The 19254-nt window shown below is 42.7% G+C and overlaps 1 protein-coding gene across 8 annotated transcripts in view; it reads right to left on the bottom strand.

The window, feature by feature from the left end:
• Positions 1-19254, bottom strand: part of RBM33 (RNA binding motif protein 33) — a 559965-nt gene that overhangs the window by 155451 nt on the left and 385260 nt on the right. For all 8 annotated transcript variants that reach the window (XR_008402508.1, XR_008402509.1, XM_053713813.1 and 5 more), the window contains 2 exons: positions 856-1119; positions 525-713 (listed from right to left, as the gene is read on the bottom strand). Coding sequence is in view for 6 of the 8 variants with exons in the window: in XM_053713813.1 (XP_053569788.1) it covers positions 525-713; positions 856-1119 (453 nt within the window). In the remaining 2 variants the exon portion in view is untranslated. The remainder of the gene's footprint in view (positions 1-524; positions 714-855; positions 1120-19254) is intronic.

The raw sequence follows: 19254 nt of genomic DNA, 5'->3' as shown, positions 1-19254 counted from the left end.
ATCAGACTGTCCTTTAAATGGTTTACCTTTATTTTGCCATGTCAAATAGCTGCTTTTGCCCGTTGGAAACACCACCTAAATAATTTCAACACTATACTATTGGCTATAAAACGGCTATGCAAACAGTAGAAATCAAACTCTAAAAGGGGGGAAAAGCAATAGAGCCCCTGCCCTTTTGAAAGCGTGTTTTTGCTGGAGATATGTATACAATTAACTCTTACTTTGTCCCTTTAAAATAGAAAGCATGGAACAATCAAAAGGGACCAAATTTTTTTTATGCACATTATATTTAGATCTAATATACTTAGAATATGAGTTTAAATTATATTATGCTAATAAAATATAGTTAATGTATCAGAATTTACAAACACTGCTTTTAAAAGATCATACAGGGAAAAAATGATTTACACAACTTGATAGTGAAAATTTATTTTAAAGCTATATTTTTTTTTTTTTAAAATCGTCCCTATATTCTTAAGAAAATTACACTTTTCTGAAGACAGTAGAATGCAAGTGTGACCTACCTGAATTGGCCCTACTGACATCAGCAGGTTTTTCAGTTGAATATCAGTGGTTGATGAAGAAAGCCCTTCAACTGACACCACACACGGCTGAGGCTTGCACTCTACCACACGTAGGTTCTGTTTATTTGGCATCAAGCGTCCTCTGCCCATCTGTCCCACTACTCCTCTGCCTCTTCCCCGCATAATAACCTGCCAATGAGCACCAAGACAGTTAGTTTGTCCTTTCAGAGAAATCAGTAACCTATAGTTGCTTAACACTGTACAAGATGCAGATGCCACAACAATTTTCAGTAAATTTATACGATGAACTAATGTTTACAATGAGTCTCACCTTGTTGGGTTGATGAAGTGCCTTGACAGTGTTCACTACCTTAGGAATCGCTGACTCTGTTTGCAAAGGCAGTGGACGCATAGGGTGCTGTAGATACTGATGTTGATGCTGCTGTACGGTTCCTTTTGCCAGTGTAACTTTCCTAATAGTCCCTTGTTTCTGTGGTTGTCTTTGCGGATATGGAGGCCTCTGTTGGGGGAGTCTCTGTTGTGGAGGTTGCATTTGTAGATTTCCTTCTGGAGATGTGATCACATTATCTCCTCCCTATTGTGGAGAAAATGATCAATGATATTGTTTCAACTGATCTATGTATTTAAAAAAAAATGCTAATAAAGTATAAATGGCTAAGAAAAGAAGTGAAGACATAATTACTTTATTCTCTTTAAGTTCACAAAATATATTGCTGTATAAAAATCAATATCTTAGTATATTTGATACTAACAAATACTACTAGTTAAGAGTCAATATTCAAACCTGTATCAGGTATTAAGCCTAAAATAAGGAACCAGTACTACAAAGCTGAGCATAGGAATACAAGAACACTTCAATAATCAAAAGGTACTTCTCTGTATTTCATGTTAAAGGGAAAGTAAAGACAACATTAAACTTAAAATTAATTAGATAGATCAGGAAGTTTTAAAACAACTTCCCAAGTTACTTCTATTATCAATTTTACTTAGTTCTCTTGGTATCTTTTCTTAAAGCGAAATCCTAGGTGAGTTCAAGATCGTGCATGAGTCTTTAGCCATCTAGTAGCAGTATTTGCAAAATTTTTTATAGTAATGTTAAAACATAGTGGCAAACACTGCTAAAGACACATGCACGCTCCTGAGCTATCAGTCTACCTTGGTTTACTCTTTAACAAAGGATATCAAGGGAAGAAAGCAAATTTGATAATAGAAGTAAATTGGAAAGTTGTTTAAAATTGCATGCTCTGCTTGGAAAAACAAATTATGCTTATCTGATAATTTAATTTCCATCTGTGGGAGGAGAGTCCACTGCTTCATTCATTACTTGTGGTAATTAAGAGCCTGGCCACCAGGAGGAGGCAAAGACACCCCAGCCAAAGGCGTAAATACCTCCCCCACTCCCCTCATCCCTCAGTCATTCTGCCAAGGAAACAAGGAACAGTAGGAGAAATATCAGGGTATAAATGGTGCCAGAAGAATAAAACTAAATTTAGGTCCGCCCACCGGAGAAACGGGCGGGAGCAGTGGACTCTCCTCCCACAGATGGAAATTAAATTATCAGGTAAGCATAATTTATGGTTTCCATCTTAATGGGAGGAGAGTCCACTGCTTCATTCATTACTTGTGGAACAAATACCCAAGCTCTAGAGGACACTGAATGAAAAAAACGGGAGGAAAAAAGGAGGTGGACCTTAAACTGAGGGCACCACAGCCTGCAGAACCTCTCTCCCAAAAGCTGCTTCCACCAAAGCAAAAACGTGTAAAATGTGTAAAATTTAGCAAAAGTATGTAAAGAAGGCCAATTGGCCGCCTTTCAAATCTGCTCCATAGAGGCCTCATTCTTAAAGGCCCAAGAAGAGGCCACAGCTCTAGTTAAGTGAGCTGTAATCCTCTGAGGAGGCTCATATCCCGCTGTCTCATAGGCCAGACGAATCATGCTCCTCAACCAAAAAGACAGTGAAGTAGAAGAGGCCCTCTGCCCCTTGCGCTTCCCTGAATACACAACAAATAAAGACGAAGTCTGTCTGAACTCCTTTGTGGCCTGAAGATAAAACTTCAGAGCCCGAACTACATCAAAATTCTGAAGCAACCTTTCCTTTGACAAAGAAGGGTTAGTAAACAAGGAAGGAACTACTATTTCCTGATTGATGTTACGATTCAACACCACCTTGGGAAGAAACAATACAGTGCGAAGAACAGCCTTATCAGAGTGAAAAAAAATAGGTAAGGAGTCTCACATTGCAAGGCCGCCAATTCAGAGACTCTGCGAGCCGATAGCCAATAGGAATAGAACCTTCCAGGAAATAATTTTAATGTCAAGAGAATGCATAGGCTCAAACAGAGCTCTCTGCAAAATCTTAAGAACCAGGTTTAAAGTGAAGGTCAACTTTGATGAATTAGTGCCTGTTTTTTCATAATCCTATTAAAAACAAGGGCACCTTAATTCATCAAAATTGACATTTCACTCTTTTTCTTCAAAAACTTACCGTTTCATTCTGGCAGCCGCTCCAGCGATTTCCACGGCCGTCGGAAGCCTTTGCAGACGTCAGAAATTACGAATCCGGCTCCCCCCGGGGGAATCTTGGCCTGATGCAACACCGTGATTGGAGGAAGCCGTATTTATCATTTTGGACCCGCAAAGATGGCTTGCGACGGGCGGAGGAAGTGCTGAGCGGCTGCCAGGATTAAAAAGGTACGTTTTTGAAGAAAACAAGTGAAATGTCAATTTTGATGAATTAAAGTGCCCTTGTTTTTGATAGGATTATTAAAAACCGGGCACTAATTCATAAAAATTGACCTTCACTTTAAGCTCCAAGGAGGAGCAGAATATCTAAAGACTGGTCTGATCCTAGACAGAGCCTGAACAAAGGACTAAATGTCTCGAAGCTCTGCTAGCTTCTTGTGTAACAGAACAGATAAAGCCGAAATATGTCCCTTAAAGGAACTGGCGGCAAGACCCTTATCAAGACCGTCCTGGAGAAAGGCCAGAATCCTAGATACCCTAACCTTATGCCATGGATATCCATGTTCCTCACACCAGGACAAGTAGGTCCTCCACACCTTATGATAGATGCAATGAGTGACCGGTTTGCTGGCTGGAATGAAAGTATCAATCACTCTCTCAGAAAATCCTCTCTTGGCTAAGACTAGGCGTTCAATCTCCACGCAGTCAGCCTCAGGGAATCGAGATTTTGGTGTAGAAAGGGACCCTGAGCCAGCAAATCTCTGGGACAGGGTAACTTCCATGGAGGAGACAATGACATCCCCACCAGATACACAAACCACGATCTCCGCGGCCACGCCAGAGCAATCAGAATAGCCGAAGCTTGCTCCTGCTTGGTGCAAAAATGTAAAGTAGGTTGAACTCCCAGGGCACCGCTAAGGCATCTATCAGCTCTGCCTGGGGATTCCTGGGCCTCAACCCGTATTTGGGTAGCTTAAAGTTGAGTCTGGATGCCATGAGGTCTATCTCCGGTGTCCCCCATTTGTTGCAGATCTCCGCGAACACCTTGGGATGGAGAGACCATTCCCCTGGATGAAAGCATTGTCTGCTGAGAAAATCCGGTTCCCAATTGTCCACACCCGGAATGTGGATTGCTGAGAGCGAACAATTGTGGATCTCTCCCTATTCCAGGATCCGAGATACCTCCCTCATAGCTAGGGAGCTCCTAGTTTCTCCCTGATGTTTATGTAAGTCACTGATGTGATGTTGTCCGACTGGAATCTGATGAATCTGGACAACCTGAGGGGGGCCAAGCCTTCAGAGTGTTGAATATCGCTCGTAGTTCCAGAATATTTATCGGTAGGCTTGATTCCTCTCTAGTCCATCTGCCCTGTGCCTTTTTGGCACCCCAAATAGCCCCCCATCCTGGTAGACTTGGTCACAATCTCCCAGAATGGTCTCAAGAAGGATGTCCCCTGGGATAGCTGTCCCGGACGGATCCACCAAGAGGGACTCCCTCGTTCGGTTGTCCAGAGATATCTGTTGGGATAGATCTGAGTGATTGCCGTACCATTGTCTCAACATGCACAACTGAAGAGGTCTGAGATGGAACCTGGCATATGGAATGACATCTAGGCTGGATACCATGAGCCCAATCACCTCCATACACCTGGCCACAGATGTCCTTGAGGAGGTCTGAAGGGCAAGACAGTGGGACGCAATCATGCAACGTGTCTGATCTGTCAAGAATATCTTCATGGCTGAATAATCTATTATCTTACCGAGGAATTCCACCCTGTTGCTGGGGACCAGGGAACACTTTCCTTCGTTTATCTTCCATCCGTTTGATTGAAGGAGGAGAGCCCTCGAGTGACCCTCCGCGAGACTGCAGGATGGAGCCTGGACTAGGATATCATCCAGATAAGGAGCCACTGCAATACCTCTGGCTCTCGCTACCACAAGCAGCGCTCCGAGAACCTTCGCAAAGACTCTTGGGACAGTCGCCAGACCAAACGGTTGGTCTAGAAATGCAAATCTTAGGAACCTGAAGTGATCCGAGTGGATTGGTACGTGAAGGTAAGCATCCTTCAAGTCTATTGTCGTCATGAATTGCCCCTCTTGAACTAGGTGCAAAATTGACCAGATCGTCTCCATTTTGAATGATGGAACTGACAGAAACGTGTTTAGGCACTTTAGGTTCAGAATTGGGCGAAACATGCCCTCCATCTTTGGGACCACAAAAAGGTTTGAAAAATACCCCAGACATCTTTCTGCTAGAGGGACTGGGACGATTACTCCGAGAGGAGAGATCCCTCACACAAACTAGGAAGGCGTTTCTCTTCTCTGGACTTGATGATATGTTTGACAGAAGGAACCTGCCTCTGGGTGGATGGGTCCTGAACCCTATCCTGTAACCCTGGGCTACAACCTCCAGAACCCAAGGGTCCTGAACGTCTCTCATCCAGGACTCCGCAAAAAGAAATAGTCTGCCCCCTACACGATCCAGAGAAAAATCGGGGGCCGCCCCTTCATGCCGATTTTGTCTCATCAGGCTTCTTGCTCTGCTTGGATTTGTTCCAAAAGTTAGCAGGCTTCCAAGATCCCTTGGTATGCTCTGACTTCACGGCAGGCTGCTGGCGTTGAGACTTGTCCGCACGAAAGGCTTATTCTTTTTATCCTTTAGCAGGAAAGCACCTTTGCCATCCGTGTCTGTGGATATGATAGAATCCAGGCCCGGACAGAAAAGAACCGTCCCTTTGAACGGGAGGAAAAGTAATATAGACTTGGAAGTCATGTCAGCAGACCACGACTTTAACCACAGAGCCCTACGGGCTAATACAGAAAAACCTGATGTCTTTGCATTCAGGCGAATAATCTGGATATTTGCATCACAGATGAACAAATGAGCTACCCTTAAGGCCTTAATTTGTTCCTGTATTTCCTTGAGGGGAGTCTCCACCTCAACCATAGCTGAGAGAGCGTCACACATATAGGTAGCAGCACAATCCACCACAGAGACCGCTGCTGCTGGTTGAAAAACGAACCCCGTGAGCTGGAACATCTTCCTCAACATGAACTCCAACTTTTTATCCATGGGCTCCTTGAACGAAGAACTATCCTCGAGCGGAAAAGTCGTTCTCTTAGCGAGCGTGGAGATAGCACCATCCACCTTAGGAATGGCACCCCACAGCTCAAGCTGCGAGTCCGGAACGGGGAACAGCTTTTTAAAATAGGTAGAAGGAGAAAAGGACGAACCAAGTTTCTATCACTCATTCTTAATAATATTAGCCATTTTAATGGGGACTGGGAAAGTCTGAGGCACCACCCTGTTCTCATAAACCCTATCTAGCTTAGGGATCAAAGGTTCCTCCGGAAGTTTCGGTTCAGGAACCTCCAGCGTAGCAAGCACCTCTTTAAGCAGAAAGCGCAAACGCTCTATCTTAAATTTAAAATCTGGCTTCTGCGCAGGCGGAGGTCTAGAAGTCGCCAATTCCGACCCAGAAAGAACATCCTTCGAAGAGTCAGTCGTCCTCATCAGCTGATAATCTGTCAGACATCCAGCGGAGTAGATGACTCCTGGGAGCTGCATGTGCAATTGGAGATGAGTGTAGGGAACACACCTCTCGGGACGGAGAACCCACAGAGGTGGACGTCTCAGTCGTACTAAATATCTTACTTATTCTTTTTAGATATTGCAATTTTATCGAAGCATGTGGAACAGTGTTGAGCAGGCGGATCAACTGGAACCTTTCACACAATAGATAAAGTTAAAGGGACAGTCTAGTCAAAATTAAACTTTCTTTATTCAGATAGGACATGTCATTTTAATCAAATTTCCAATTTACTTTTATCATCAAATTTGCTTTTTTCTCTTAGTATTCTTAATTTAATTTAAACTAAACCTAGGCAGACTCGTATGCTAATTTCTAAACCATTGAAGGCTGCCTCTTATCACAGGCTTTTTAAATTCCTTTTCAACACAAAGAGACAAAGTACACGTGGGCCATATAGATAACACTGTGTACAGGTACAGGGGGTTATTTAAGATTTAGTCCAACACAATGCTAACTGCAAGACAATAGATAATTAACAGTCACAGTCATGTGATCAGGGTGCTGGAAGAAGGTTCTTAGATACAAGGTAATCACAGAGGTAAAAAGTATATTAATATAACAGTGTTGGTTGTGCAAAACTGGGGAATGGGTAATAAAGGGATTATCTATCTTTTAAAACAATAACAATTCTATGGTAGACTATCCCTTTAATAGGTACCCTCTAACATATCAGAGGCCTCCATAGCTTACGCCTTTATTGTACTAGATATAATTTAAATGGCACCTTTATATACCAATGGCCGGGGCACTCACCACCTCCTATTACCCGGACCACAGAGAAACAGCTTTGTCTCTTCCAACCGCCGGTCAAGAAAGAGGAAGTTAAAGATGCGACACCCGGTCACATGGAGTTCCATGTAGGACCGCCCCTGCACTAGAGAGAAAACGCACCAAAAAGGTCTGCATCAATCTCTCGCTAAGAAACTGACTGTTCACACACTGACAGAGCCTCATCTCACACGACGCAGCATAAAAACACAAACAATATTATGCATACCCACCCCTGTTCAATAACCCAGTTCCCAAGAGTATTACCCTTTATTCTATACAGATAAAGGAGACACACTGTGACCCCGTCTTCTTACGTTATCATATATGTATAAATGAAACGATCTTACCAAAATCTACGCCATGGAACAGGAACACGGCCTTTCAAGTGTGACAGGGTGGTAGCATCGCTCCTGACATGGACTTGAAAGCAGAAAAGCAGGCAGCAAAACTTGTCAATGCTGATTGCTTATGCAGCTGTTAATCTGAGTTGGGATAGGTTCGAAGAAAGACTCTCCCTGCATCTCCGGACTCTAATTTTCATCTATGCTCTCACTGAGAGGCTGACAGGACTACTTAAAACTTCAGTCCCATTTCAAAGAGTACTACCCTCCATAAGAGACTACTCCGAATCTTCCGACACTTCTCTGCATACCTCCTGTGACGAAAGGCAAAGAATGACTGGGGAATGAGGGGAGTGGGGGAGTTATTTAAGCCTTTGGCTGGGGTGTCTTTGCCTCCTCCTGGTGGCCAGGTTCTTAATTCCCACAAGTAATGAATGAAGCAATGTACTCTCTCCTCCCATTAAGATGGAAAAGGTCAATAAAGTTAAAGCAGTCTAGTTTAAACAAAATCAGTTCAATAAGGACCACAATCCAGAATAAAATCATGTTACGATTAACCAATCCTCAAATAGAGAAAAAAATGTCTGACCTATAACAATAATCTACAGTATGAAAAATATTTTTTTAAAAGCTGCTTTGGCTTGCATATCAATAAAACGTCAAAGGTAGTGTGGTCATTCTAAAAAGAAATGATACCAAGTTTGGTATATCTACTGCAGGATTAACAAAGAGAGTTTAGGAAATGGATGGAACAATCCTAACATGCAAAAGCGGTAGAATCCTAAAATGGGCAGACATAATTTCCTTAAAAAACATAATTTATGTAAGAACTTACCTGATAAATTAATTTCTTTCATATTAGCAAGAGTCCATGAGCTAGTGACGTATGGGATATACAATCCTAGCAGGAGGGGCAAAGTTTCCCAAACCTCAAAATGCCTATAAATACACCCCTCACCACACCCACAATTCAGTTTAACGAATAGCCAAGTAGTGGAGTGATAAAGAAAGGAGTAAAAAGCATCAACAAAGAAATTTGGAATAATTGTGCTTTATACAAAAAATCACAACCACCATAAAAATGGTGGGCCTCATGGACCAATATGAAAGAAATTAATTTATCAGGTAAGTTCTTACATAAATTATGTTTTCTTTCATGTAATTGGCAAGAGTCCATGAGCTAGTGATGTATGGGATATCAAATACCCAAGATGTGGAACTCCATGCAAGAGTCATTAGAGAGGGAGGGATAAAAAATGCTGAAAAAATAATCCACAACCCAAATAAAAGTTATTCTTATGAAGAAAAGAAAAACTGAAAACAGCAGCAGAAGAATCAAACCGAAACAGCTGCCTGAAGAACTTTTCTACCAAAAACTGCTTCAGAAGAAGCAAATACATCAAAACGGTAGAATTTAGTAAATGTATGCAAAGAGGACCAAGTCGCTGCTTTGCAAATCTGATCAACTGAAGCTTCATTCCTAAAAGCCCACGAAGTGGAGACTGATCTAGTTGAATGAGCTGTAATTCTCTGAGACGGGGCTTGACCCAACTCCAAATAAGCTTGATGAATCAAAAGCTTTAACCAAGAGGCCAAAGAAATAGCAGAGGCCTTCTGACCTTTCCTAGGACCAGAAAATATAACAAATAGACTAGAAGTCTTCCTGAAATCTTTAGTAGCTTCCACATAATATTTCATAGCTCTTACCACATCCAAAGAATGTAAGGATCTTTCCAAAGGATTCTTAGGATTAGGACACAAGGAAGGGACAACAATTTCTCTACTAATGTTGTTAGAATTCACAACCTTAGGTAAAAATTCACATGAAGTCCGCAAAACCGCCTTATCCTGATGAAAAATCAGAAAAGGAGATTCACAAGAAAGAGCAGATAGCTCAGACACTCTTCTAGCAGAAGAGATGGCCAAAAGGAACAACACTTTCCAAGAAAGTAGTTTAATGTCCAAAGAATGCATAGGCTCAAACGAAGGAGACTGTAACGCCTTCGAAACCAAATTAAGACTCCAAGGAGGAGAAATTGATTTAATGACGGGCTTAATACGAACTAAAGCCTGTACAAAACAGTGAATATCAGGAAGTTTAGCAATCTTTCTGTGAAATAAAACAGAAAGAGCAGAGATTTGTCCCGTCAAGGAACTTGCAGACAAACCATCCTGGAGAAACTGTAAAATTCGAGGAATTCTAAAAGAATGCCAAGAGAATTTATGAGAAGAACACCATGAAATGTAAATCTTCCAAACTCAATAATAAATCTTCCTAGAGACAGATTTAAGAGCTTGTAACATAGTATTAATTACGGAGTCAGAGAAACCTCTATGACTTAGTACTAAGCGTTCAATTTCCATACCTTTAAATTTAATGATTTGAGATCCTGATGGAAAAACGGACCATGAGAGAGTAGGTACGGCCTTAATGGAAGTGGCCAAGGTTGGCAACTGGACATCCGAACAAGATCCGCATACCAAAACCTGTGGGGCCAAGCTGGAGCCACCAGCAACACAAACGATTGTTCCATGATGATCTTGGAGATCACTCTCGGAAGAAGAACTAGAGGCGGGAAGATATAAGCAGGTTGATAACACCAAGGAAGTGTCAGCACATCCACTGCTTCCGCCTGAGAATCCCTGGACCTGGACAGGTATCTTGGAAGTTTCTTGTTTAGATGAGAGGCCATCAGATCTATTTCTGGAAGACCCCACATCTGAACAATCTGAGAAAACACATCTGGATGGAGAGACCACTCCCCTGGATGTAAAGTCTGACGGCTGAGATAATCCGCCTCCCAATTGTCTACACCTGGGATATGAACCGCAGAAATTAGACAGGAGCTGGATTCCGCCCAAGCAAGTATCCGAGATACTTCTTTCATAGCTAGGGGACTGTGAGTCCCACCCTGATGATTGACATATGCCACCGTTGTGATATTGTCTGTCTGAAAACAAATGAACAGAGGCCAAAACTGAAGAGCTCTGAGAATTGCACAGAGTTCTAAAATATTGATTGGTAATCTTGCCTCTTGAGATTTCCAAACCCCTTGTGCTGTCAGTTCCCCAGACAGCTCCCCAACCTGAAAGACTCACATCTGCTGTGATCACAGTCCAGGTTGGCCGAACAAGAGAGGCCCCTTGAACTAAACGCTGGTAATTTAACCACCACGTCAGAGAGTGTCGAACATTGAGATTTAAGGATATTAATTGTGATATCTTTGTATAATCCCGGCACCACTGATTCAGCATGCAAAGCTGGAGAGGTCTCATGTGAAAATGAGCAAAAACAAAATTTATGCTTACCTGATAAATTTCTTTCTTTTGCGATGTACCGAGTCCATGGATTCATCCGAACTTGTGGGATATTGTCCTTCCTGACAGGAAGTAGCAAAGAGAGCACCACAACAGAGCTGTCAATATAGCACCCCCCCTTAACTCCACCCCCCAGTCATTCGATCGAAGGCCAAGGAAGAAAAGGAGAAACTATAAGGTTCAGAGGTGACTGAAGTTTACATAAAAAATACTATCTGTCTTGAATAGACAGGGCGGGCCGTGGACTCGGTACATCGCAAAAGAAAGAAATTTATCAGGTAAGCATAAATTGTTTTCTTTTGCAAGATGTACCGAGTCCACGGATTCATCCTAACTTGAGGGATACCAATAACAAAGCTTTAGGACACGGGTGAAGGGAGGGACAAGACAGTAACCTAAACGGAAGGCACCACTGCTTGCAGAACCTTTCTCCCAAAAATAGCCTCCGAAGAAGCAAAAGTATCAAATTTGTAAAATTTGGAAAAGGAATGAAGCGAAGACCAAGTCGCAGCCTTACAAATCTATTCAACAGAACAGCAGTCTCATAAGCCAAACGGATGATGCTTTTCAGCCAAAAGGAAAGAGAGGTAGCCGTAGCCTTTTGACCTCTACGCTTTCCAGCATAGACAACCAAAGAAGATGAGGCGAAAATCTTTGGTTGCCTGCAAATAAAACTTCAAGGCACAAACCACGTCCAAGTTGTGTAACAGACGTTCCTTCTTAGAAGGAGGATTAGGAAACAGAGAACTAACAACAATTTCCTGATTGATATTCCTGTTAGAAACAACTTTAGGGAGGAACCCAGGTTTGGTACGCAAAACCACCTTATCAGCATGGAAAACAAGATAAGGCGAGCCACATTGTAATGCAGATAGTTCAGAAACTCTTCGAGCTGAAGAGATAGCAACTAGAAACAGAACTTTCCAAGATAGAAGCTTAATATCTATGGAATGCATGGGTTCAAACGGAACCCCCTGAAGAACTTTAAGAACTAAATTTAGACTCCATGGCGGAGCAACAGGTTTAAACACAGGCTTAATTCTAACTAAAGCCTGACAAAAAACCCGAACGTCTGGGACATCTGCCAGATGCTTGTGCAACAGAATAGACAAAGCAGATATCTGTCCCTTTAAGGAACTAGCGGGCAATCCATTCTCCAATCCTTCTTGGAGAAAAGACAAAATCCTAGGATCCTGATCTTACTCTATGAGTAGCCTTTGGATCCGCACCAAAAAAGATATTTACGCCATATCTTATGATAGATCAAGGTATCTATGATTGACTCAGAGAAACCTCGCTTTGAAAAAATCAAGCGTTCAATCTCCAAGCAGTCCGTTGAAGAGAAATTAAATTTGGATGCTTGAATGGACCTTGAACCAAAAGGTCCCGTCTTAGTGGCAGAGTCCATGGTGGCAGAGATGACATATCCACCAGGTCTGCATACCAAGTCCTGCGTGGCCAGGCAGGCGCTATCAAAATCAACGAAGCTCTCTCCTGTTTGATTCTGGCAATCAGACGCGGAAGGAGAGGGAATGGTGGAAACACATAAGCCAGGTTGAATGACCAGGGTACTGCTAGAGCATCTATCAGTACTGCCTGAGGATCCCTTGACCTGGATCCGTAACAAGGAAGTTTGGCGTTCTGACGAGATGCCATCAGATCCAATTCTGGTGTGCCCCATAGCTGAACCAGTTGAGCAAACACCTCTGGATGGAGCTCCCACTCCCCCGGATGAAAAGTCTGACGAATTAGAAAATCTGCCTCCCAGTTCTCCACCCCTGGGATATAGATCGCTGATAGATGGCAAGAGTGAGCCTCTGCCCATCGGATTATCCTGGAAACTTCTATCATCGCCAAGGAACTCCTTGTTCCCCCCTGATGACTGATATAAGCTACAGTGGTGATGTTGTCCGACTGAAACCTGATGAATCCGGCCGAAGCCAGCTGAGGCCACGCCTGAAGAGCATTGAATATCGCTCTTAATTCCAGAATATTTATCGGTAGGAGGGCCTCCTCCCGAGTCCACAAACCCTGCTTTCAGGGAATTCCAGACTGCACCCCAGCCCAGTAGGCTGGCGTCCGTCGTCACAATAACCCGCGCTGGCCTGTGGAAACACATTCCCCTGGACAGGTGATCATGTGACAACCACCAAAGAAGAGAGTCTCTGGTCTCTTGATCCAGATTTATCTGAGGAAATAAATCTTCATAATCCCCATTCCACTGTTTGAGCATGCATAGTTGCAGTGGTCTGAGATGCAAGCGAGCAAACAGAACTATGTCCATTGCCACTACCATAAGTCCGATTACCTCCATACACTGAGCCACTGAAGGCCGAGGCATGAAATGAAGAGCTCGGCAGGTGGTTAAAATCTTTGATTTACTGACCTCCGTCAGAAATATTTTCATGTCCACCAAATCTATCAGAGTTCCCAGGAATGGAACTCTTGTGAGAGGAATAAGAGAACTCTTTTTCACGTTCACCTTCCACCCATGAGATCTTAGAAAGGCCAACACTAAGTCCGTGTGAGACTTGGAAGTTGGAAAGTCGACGCTTGAATTAAGAGGTCGTCTAGATAAGGCGCCACTGCTATGCCCCTCGGCCTTAGGACCGCCAGAAGGGACCCTAGCACCTTTGTGAAGATTCTTGGTGCAGTGGCCAACCCGAAGGGAAGAGCCACAAACTGGTAATACCTGTCCAGAAAGGAAAACCTGAGGAACTGGTGATGATCTTTGTGGATAGGAATGTGTAGATACGCATCCTTTAGATCCACGGTAGTCATATATTGACCCTCCTGGATCATTGGTAAAATAGTCCGAATGGTCTCCAACTTGAAGGATGGAACTCTTAGGAATTGGTTTAGGATCTTGAGATCTAGAATTGGTCTGAAGGTTCCCTCTTTTTTGGGAACCACAAACAGATTGGAGTAGAAACCTTGCCCCTGTTCTGTTTTCGGAACTGGGCAGATCACTCCCATGGTAAAAAGGTCTTCTACACAGCGTACAAACGCCTCTCTTTTTGTCTCGTTTACAGACAATTGAGAAAGATGGAATCTTTGAAATCTAGGAGAAACCCCTGGGTTACAATTTCTATGGCCCAGGAGTCCTGAAGTCTCTTGCCCAGGCCTGAGCAAAGAGAAAAAGTCTGCCCCCTACTTGATCTGGTCCCAGATCGGGGGCTACCCCTTCATGCTGTTTTAGTGGCAGCAGCAGGCTTTTTGGCCTGTTTACCCTTGTTCCAAGCCTGATTAGGTCTCCAAGTTGGCTTGTATTGAGCAAAGTTCCCTTCTTGCTTTGCAGCAGGTGAAGAGGAAGCGGGACCACCCTTGAAGTTTCGAAAGGAACGAAAATTATTTTGTTTGGTCCTTGTCTTATTTGACTTATCTTGAGGGAGGGCATGACCCTTCCCCCCAGTGATGTCTGAAATGATCTCTTTCAGTGCAGGCCCGAATAGGGTCTTACCTTTGAAAGTGATGGTCAAATGCCTAGAATTAGATGACACATCAGCTGACCAGGACTTAAGCCATAATACTCTTCGCGCTAAAATGGCAAAACCTGAATTCTTTGCCGCTAACTTAGCAAGATGAAAAGCGGCGTCTGTAATAAAAGAATTAGCCAACTTAAGGGCTTTAATTCTGAACAAAAATTTTCTTTAGGAGACCCTCTAACTTTTTATCCATAGGATCAATGAAAGCACAACTGTCTTCAATAGGTATAGTTGTAAGCTTAGCCAGAGTAGAAATAGCTCCCTCCACCTTAGGGACCGTCTGCCATGAGTCCTTTATGGTGTCAGAAATGGGGAACGTTTTCTTAAAAACAGGAGGGGGAGCGAACGGAATACCTGGTCTATCCCACTCCTTAGTAACAATGTCTGAAATCCTCTTAGGGACCGGAAAAACATCAGTGTAAACAGGAACCTCTAAATATTTGTCCATTTTACACAATTTCTCTGGAACGACAATAGGGTCACAATCATCCAGAGTAGCTAAAACCTCCCTGAGAAATAAACGGAGGTGCTCTAGCTTAAATTTAAATGCCGTCATATCTGAATCTGTCTGAGGGAACATCTTACCTGAATTAGAAATCTCTCCCTCAGACAGCAAATCCCTCATCCCTACCTCAGAACATTGTGAGGGAATATCGGATACGGCTACTAAAGCGTCAGAAGGCTCAGCATTTGTTCTTAACCCAGAGCTACTGCGCTTCCCTTGCAACCCTGGCAGTTTAGATAAAACCTCTGTGAGGGTAGTATTCATAACTGAAGCCATATCTTGCAAGGTGAAAGAATTAGACGCACTAGAAGTACTTGGCGTCGCTTGTGCGGGCGTAACTGGTTGTGACACTTGGGGAGAACTAGATGGCGAAACCTGATTTACTTATGTCTGAGAATTATTTAATGCCAAATTCTTATAAGTCAAAATATGCTGTTTGCAATTTATAGACATATCAGTACAATTGGGACACATTCTTAGAGGGGGTTCCACAATGGCTTCTAAACAAATTGAACAATGAGTTTCCTCAGTGTCAGACATGTTTAACAGGCTAGTAATGAAGCAAGCAAGCTTGGAAAACACTTTAATGAAAAAAACACAATTTGCAAAAATGGTACTGTACCTTTAAAAGAAAAAAAAGGCATACACAAACTGCAAAACAGGTTAAAATTGCTTCAAAAATTCTGAAATTTTAACAGTGTACCCACTAAGCTTTAGAAGGATTGCACCACAAGTAAAAAAGCAATAGACCCCCAAATGAAAAAAACGGATTGATAATTGTCTAAAACCGGTTAAAACCCCCTAAAGCACCTTGCCACAGCTCTGCTGTGGCCCTACCTGCCCTTAGGAAGCGATAATATGTGGTTTAAAGCTTCAATTAGTCCCTCAGAAGACTATCAGGACCTCAGGAGAAGTTGCTTGTTGCGTTTAAATAGGCCCTGCCCACCTCACTCGATGTTGCTGGGGCCTAAACAAAACTAACAAACCCTGCCTGAAAGCCATGTGGGTTATAAACAACCCCAAAGAACCCTCAAGCAAATGTCTCATAAAACAGAAAACGTTACTCCCAGACAAAAAAACGTGTGTCCCAAATTCACATAACAAACTGAGTGCCCACAAAAAATTAACCCTTTATGCAAGCTAGTAAAAACCTCTGATAACACTAGGATTACTGCTTACCCTTCCCCTAATGGGGACACTGTCAGCCTTTCTGAGTTAACACAGTCTCTGCAGAAAATATGACTGAACATACCTCATTGCTGTATAGCAAGAAACCGTTCCTCACACTGAAGTTTTCCTGTACTCCTCAGCTCATGTGGGAACAGCAGTGGACCTTAGTTACAAATGCTAAGATCATCATCCTCCAGGCAGAAATCTTCATCTATGTCCTGCCTGAGAGTAAATAGTACAACACCGGTACCATTTAAAAATAAACACTTGATTGAAGATAAAATAAAACTAACAGTTTAACACCTCTTCTCTTTACCCTTCCTGCTTAGAGCCAGCAAAGAGAATGACTGGGGGGTGGAGTTAAGGGGGGAGCTATATAGACAGCTCTGCTGTGGTGCTCTCTTTGCTACTTCCTGTCAGGAAGGACAATATCCCACAAGTTAGGATGAATCCGTGGACTCGGTACATCTTGCAAAATAAAGGAATTGCGTCCGATGCTGCAGTCATGAGGTCTAAAACTTCCATGCACATAGCCACTGAAGGGAATGACTGAGACTGAAGGTGCCAACATGCTGCAACCAATTTCAAACGTCTCTTGTCTGTTAGAGACAGAGTCATGGACACGGAATCTATCTGGAAACCTAAAAAGGTGACCCTTGTCTGAGGAATCAAAAAACTTTTTGGTAAATTGATCCACCAACCATGTTTTCGAAGAAACAACACAAGTTGATTTGTGTGAGATTCTGCAGAACGTAAAGACTGAGCTAGTATCAAGATATTGTCCAAATAAGGAAACAACGCAATACCCTGTTCTCTGATTACAGAGAGTAGGGCACCCAGAACCTTTGAAAAGATTCTTGGAGCTGTTGCTAGGCCAAATGGAAAAGCAACAAATTGGCAATGCTTGTCTAGAAAAGAGAATCTCAGGAACTGATAATGTTCTGGATGAATTGGAATATGAAGGTAAGCATCCTGCAAGTCTATTGTAGACATATAATGTCCTTGCTGAACAAAAGGCAGAATAGTCCTTATAGTTACCATCTTGAAAGTTGGTACCCTTACATAACAATTCAAAATTTTCAGATCCAGAACTGGTCTGAATGAATTTTCTTTCTTTGGGACAATGAATAGATTTTAATAAAACCCCAGGCCTTGTTCCTGAAAAGGAACCGGCATGATTACCCCTGAAACTTCCAGATCTGAAACACACTTCAGGAAAGCCTAAACTTTTACTGGATTCACTGGAATGCGTGAGAGAAAAAATCTCCTCACAGGAGGTCTTACTCTAAATCCAATTCGGTACCCCTCAGAGACAATGCTCTGAATCCATTGATTTTGGACAATTCATCCACGCATCCTTGAAAAATCTGCCCCCTACCAGCTGTGCTGGAATGAGGGCCGCACCTTCATGCGGACTTAGGGGCTGACTTTGGTTTCTTGAAAGGCTTGGGTTATTCCAATTTGAGGAAGGCTTCCAATTGGAAACAGATTCCTTGGGGGAAGGATTAGGTTTTTGTTTCTTATTTTGTCGAAAGGAACGAAAACCATTAGAAGCCTTAGATCTACTCTTAGGTTTTTTTATCCTGAGGCAAAAAAAACAGAATTTATGCTTACCTGATAAATTACTTTCTCCAACGGTGTGTCCGGTCCACGGCGTCATCCTTACTTGTGGGATATTCTCTTCCCCAACAGGAAATGGCAAAGAGTCCCAGCAAAGCTGGTCACATGATCCCTCCTAGGCTCCGCCCACCCTAGTCATTCGACCGACGGACAGGAGGAAATATATACAGGAGAAACCATATGATACCGTGGTGACTGTAGTTAGAGAAAATAATTCATCAGACCTGATTAAAAAACCAGGGCGGGCCGTGGACCGGACACACCGTTGGAGAAAGTAATTTATCAGGTAAGCATAAATTCTGTTTTCTCCAACATTGGTGTGTCCGGTCCACGGCGTCATCCTTACTTGTGGGAACCAATACCAAAGCTTTAGGACACGGATGAAGGGAGGGAGCAAATCAGGTCACCTAAACGGAAGGAACCACAGCTTGCAAAACCTTTCTCCCAAAAATAGCCTCCGAAGAAGCAAAAGTATCAAATTTGTAAAATTTGGCAAAAGTGTGCAGTGAAGACCAAGTCGCTGCCTTACATATCTGGTCAACAGAAGCCTCGTTCTTGAAGGCCCATGTGGAAGCCACAGCCCTAGTGGAGTGAGCTGTGATTCTTTCAGGAGGCTGCCGTCCGGCAGTCTCATAAGCCAATCGGATAATGCTTTTAAGCCAAAAGGAAAGAGAGGTAGAAGTCGCTTTTTGACCTCTCCTTTTACCAGAATAAACAACAAACAAGGAAGATGTTTGTCTGAAATCTTTAGTAGCCTCTAAATAGAATTTTAGAGCATGGACTACGTCCAAATTGTGTAACAAACGTTCCTTCTTTGAAACTGGATTCGGACACAAAGAAGGTACAACTATCTCCTGGTTAATATTTTTGTTAGAAACAACTTTAGGAAGAAAACCAGGCTTAGTACGCAAAACCACCTTATCTGCATGGAACACCAGATAGGGCGGAGAACACTGCAGAGCAGATAACTCTGAAACTCTTCTAGCAGAAGAAATTGCAACTAAAAACAAAACTTTCCAAGATAGTAACTTAATATCTATGGAATGTAAAGGTTCAAACGGAACCCCTTGAAGAACAGAAAGAACTAGATTTAGACTCCAGGGAGGAGTCAAAGGTCTGTAAACAGGCTTGATCCTAACCAGAGCCTGAACAAATGCTTGAACATCTGGCACGGCTGCCAGTCTTGTGAAGTAAAACAGATAAAGCAGAGATCTGTCCCTTTAGAGAACTTGCAGATAATCCTTTCTCCAAACCTTCTTGTAGAAAGGATAGAATCTTAGGAATTTTTATCTTGTTCCATGGGAATCCTTTGGATTCACACCAACAGATATATTTTTTCCATATTTTATGGTAAATTTTTCTAGTTACAGGCTTTCTAGCCTGAATCAGAGTATCTATTACAGAATCTGAAAACCCACGCTTTGATAAAATCAAGCGTTCAA

Source organism: Bombina bombina, chromosome 5, assembly GCF_027579735.1.
Source record: "Bombina bombina isolate aBomBom1 chromosome 5, aBomBom1.pri, whole genome shotgun sequence".
Taxonomy (NCBI): Eukaryota; Metazoa; Chordata; class Amphibia; order Anura; family Bombinatoridae; genus Bombina; species Bombina bombina.
This window is presented reverse-complemented; position numbering and strand designations above follow the sequence as displayed.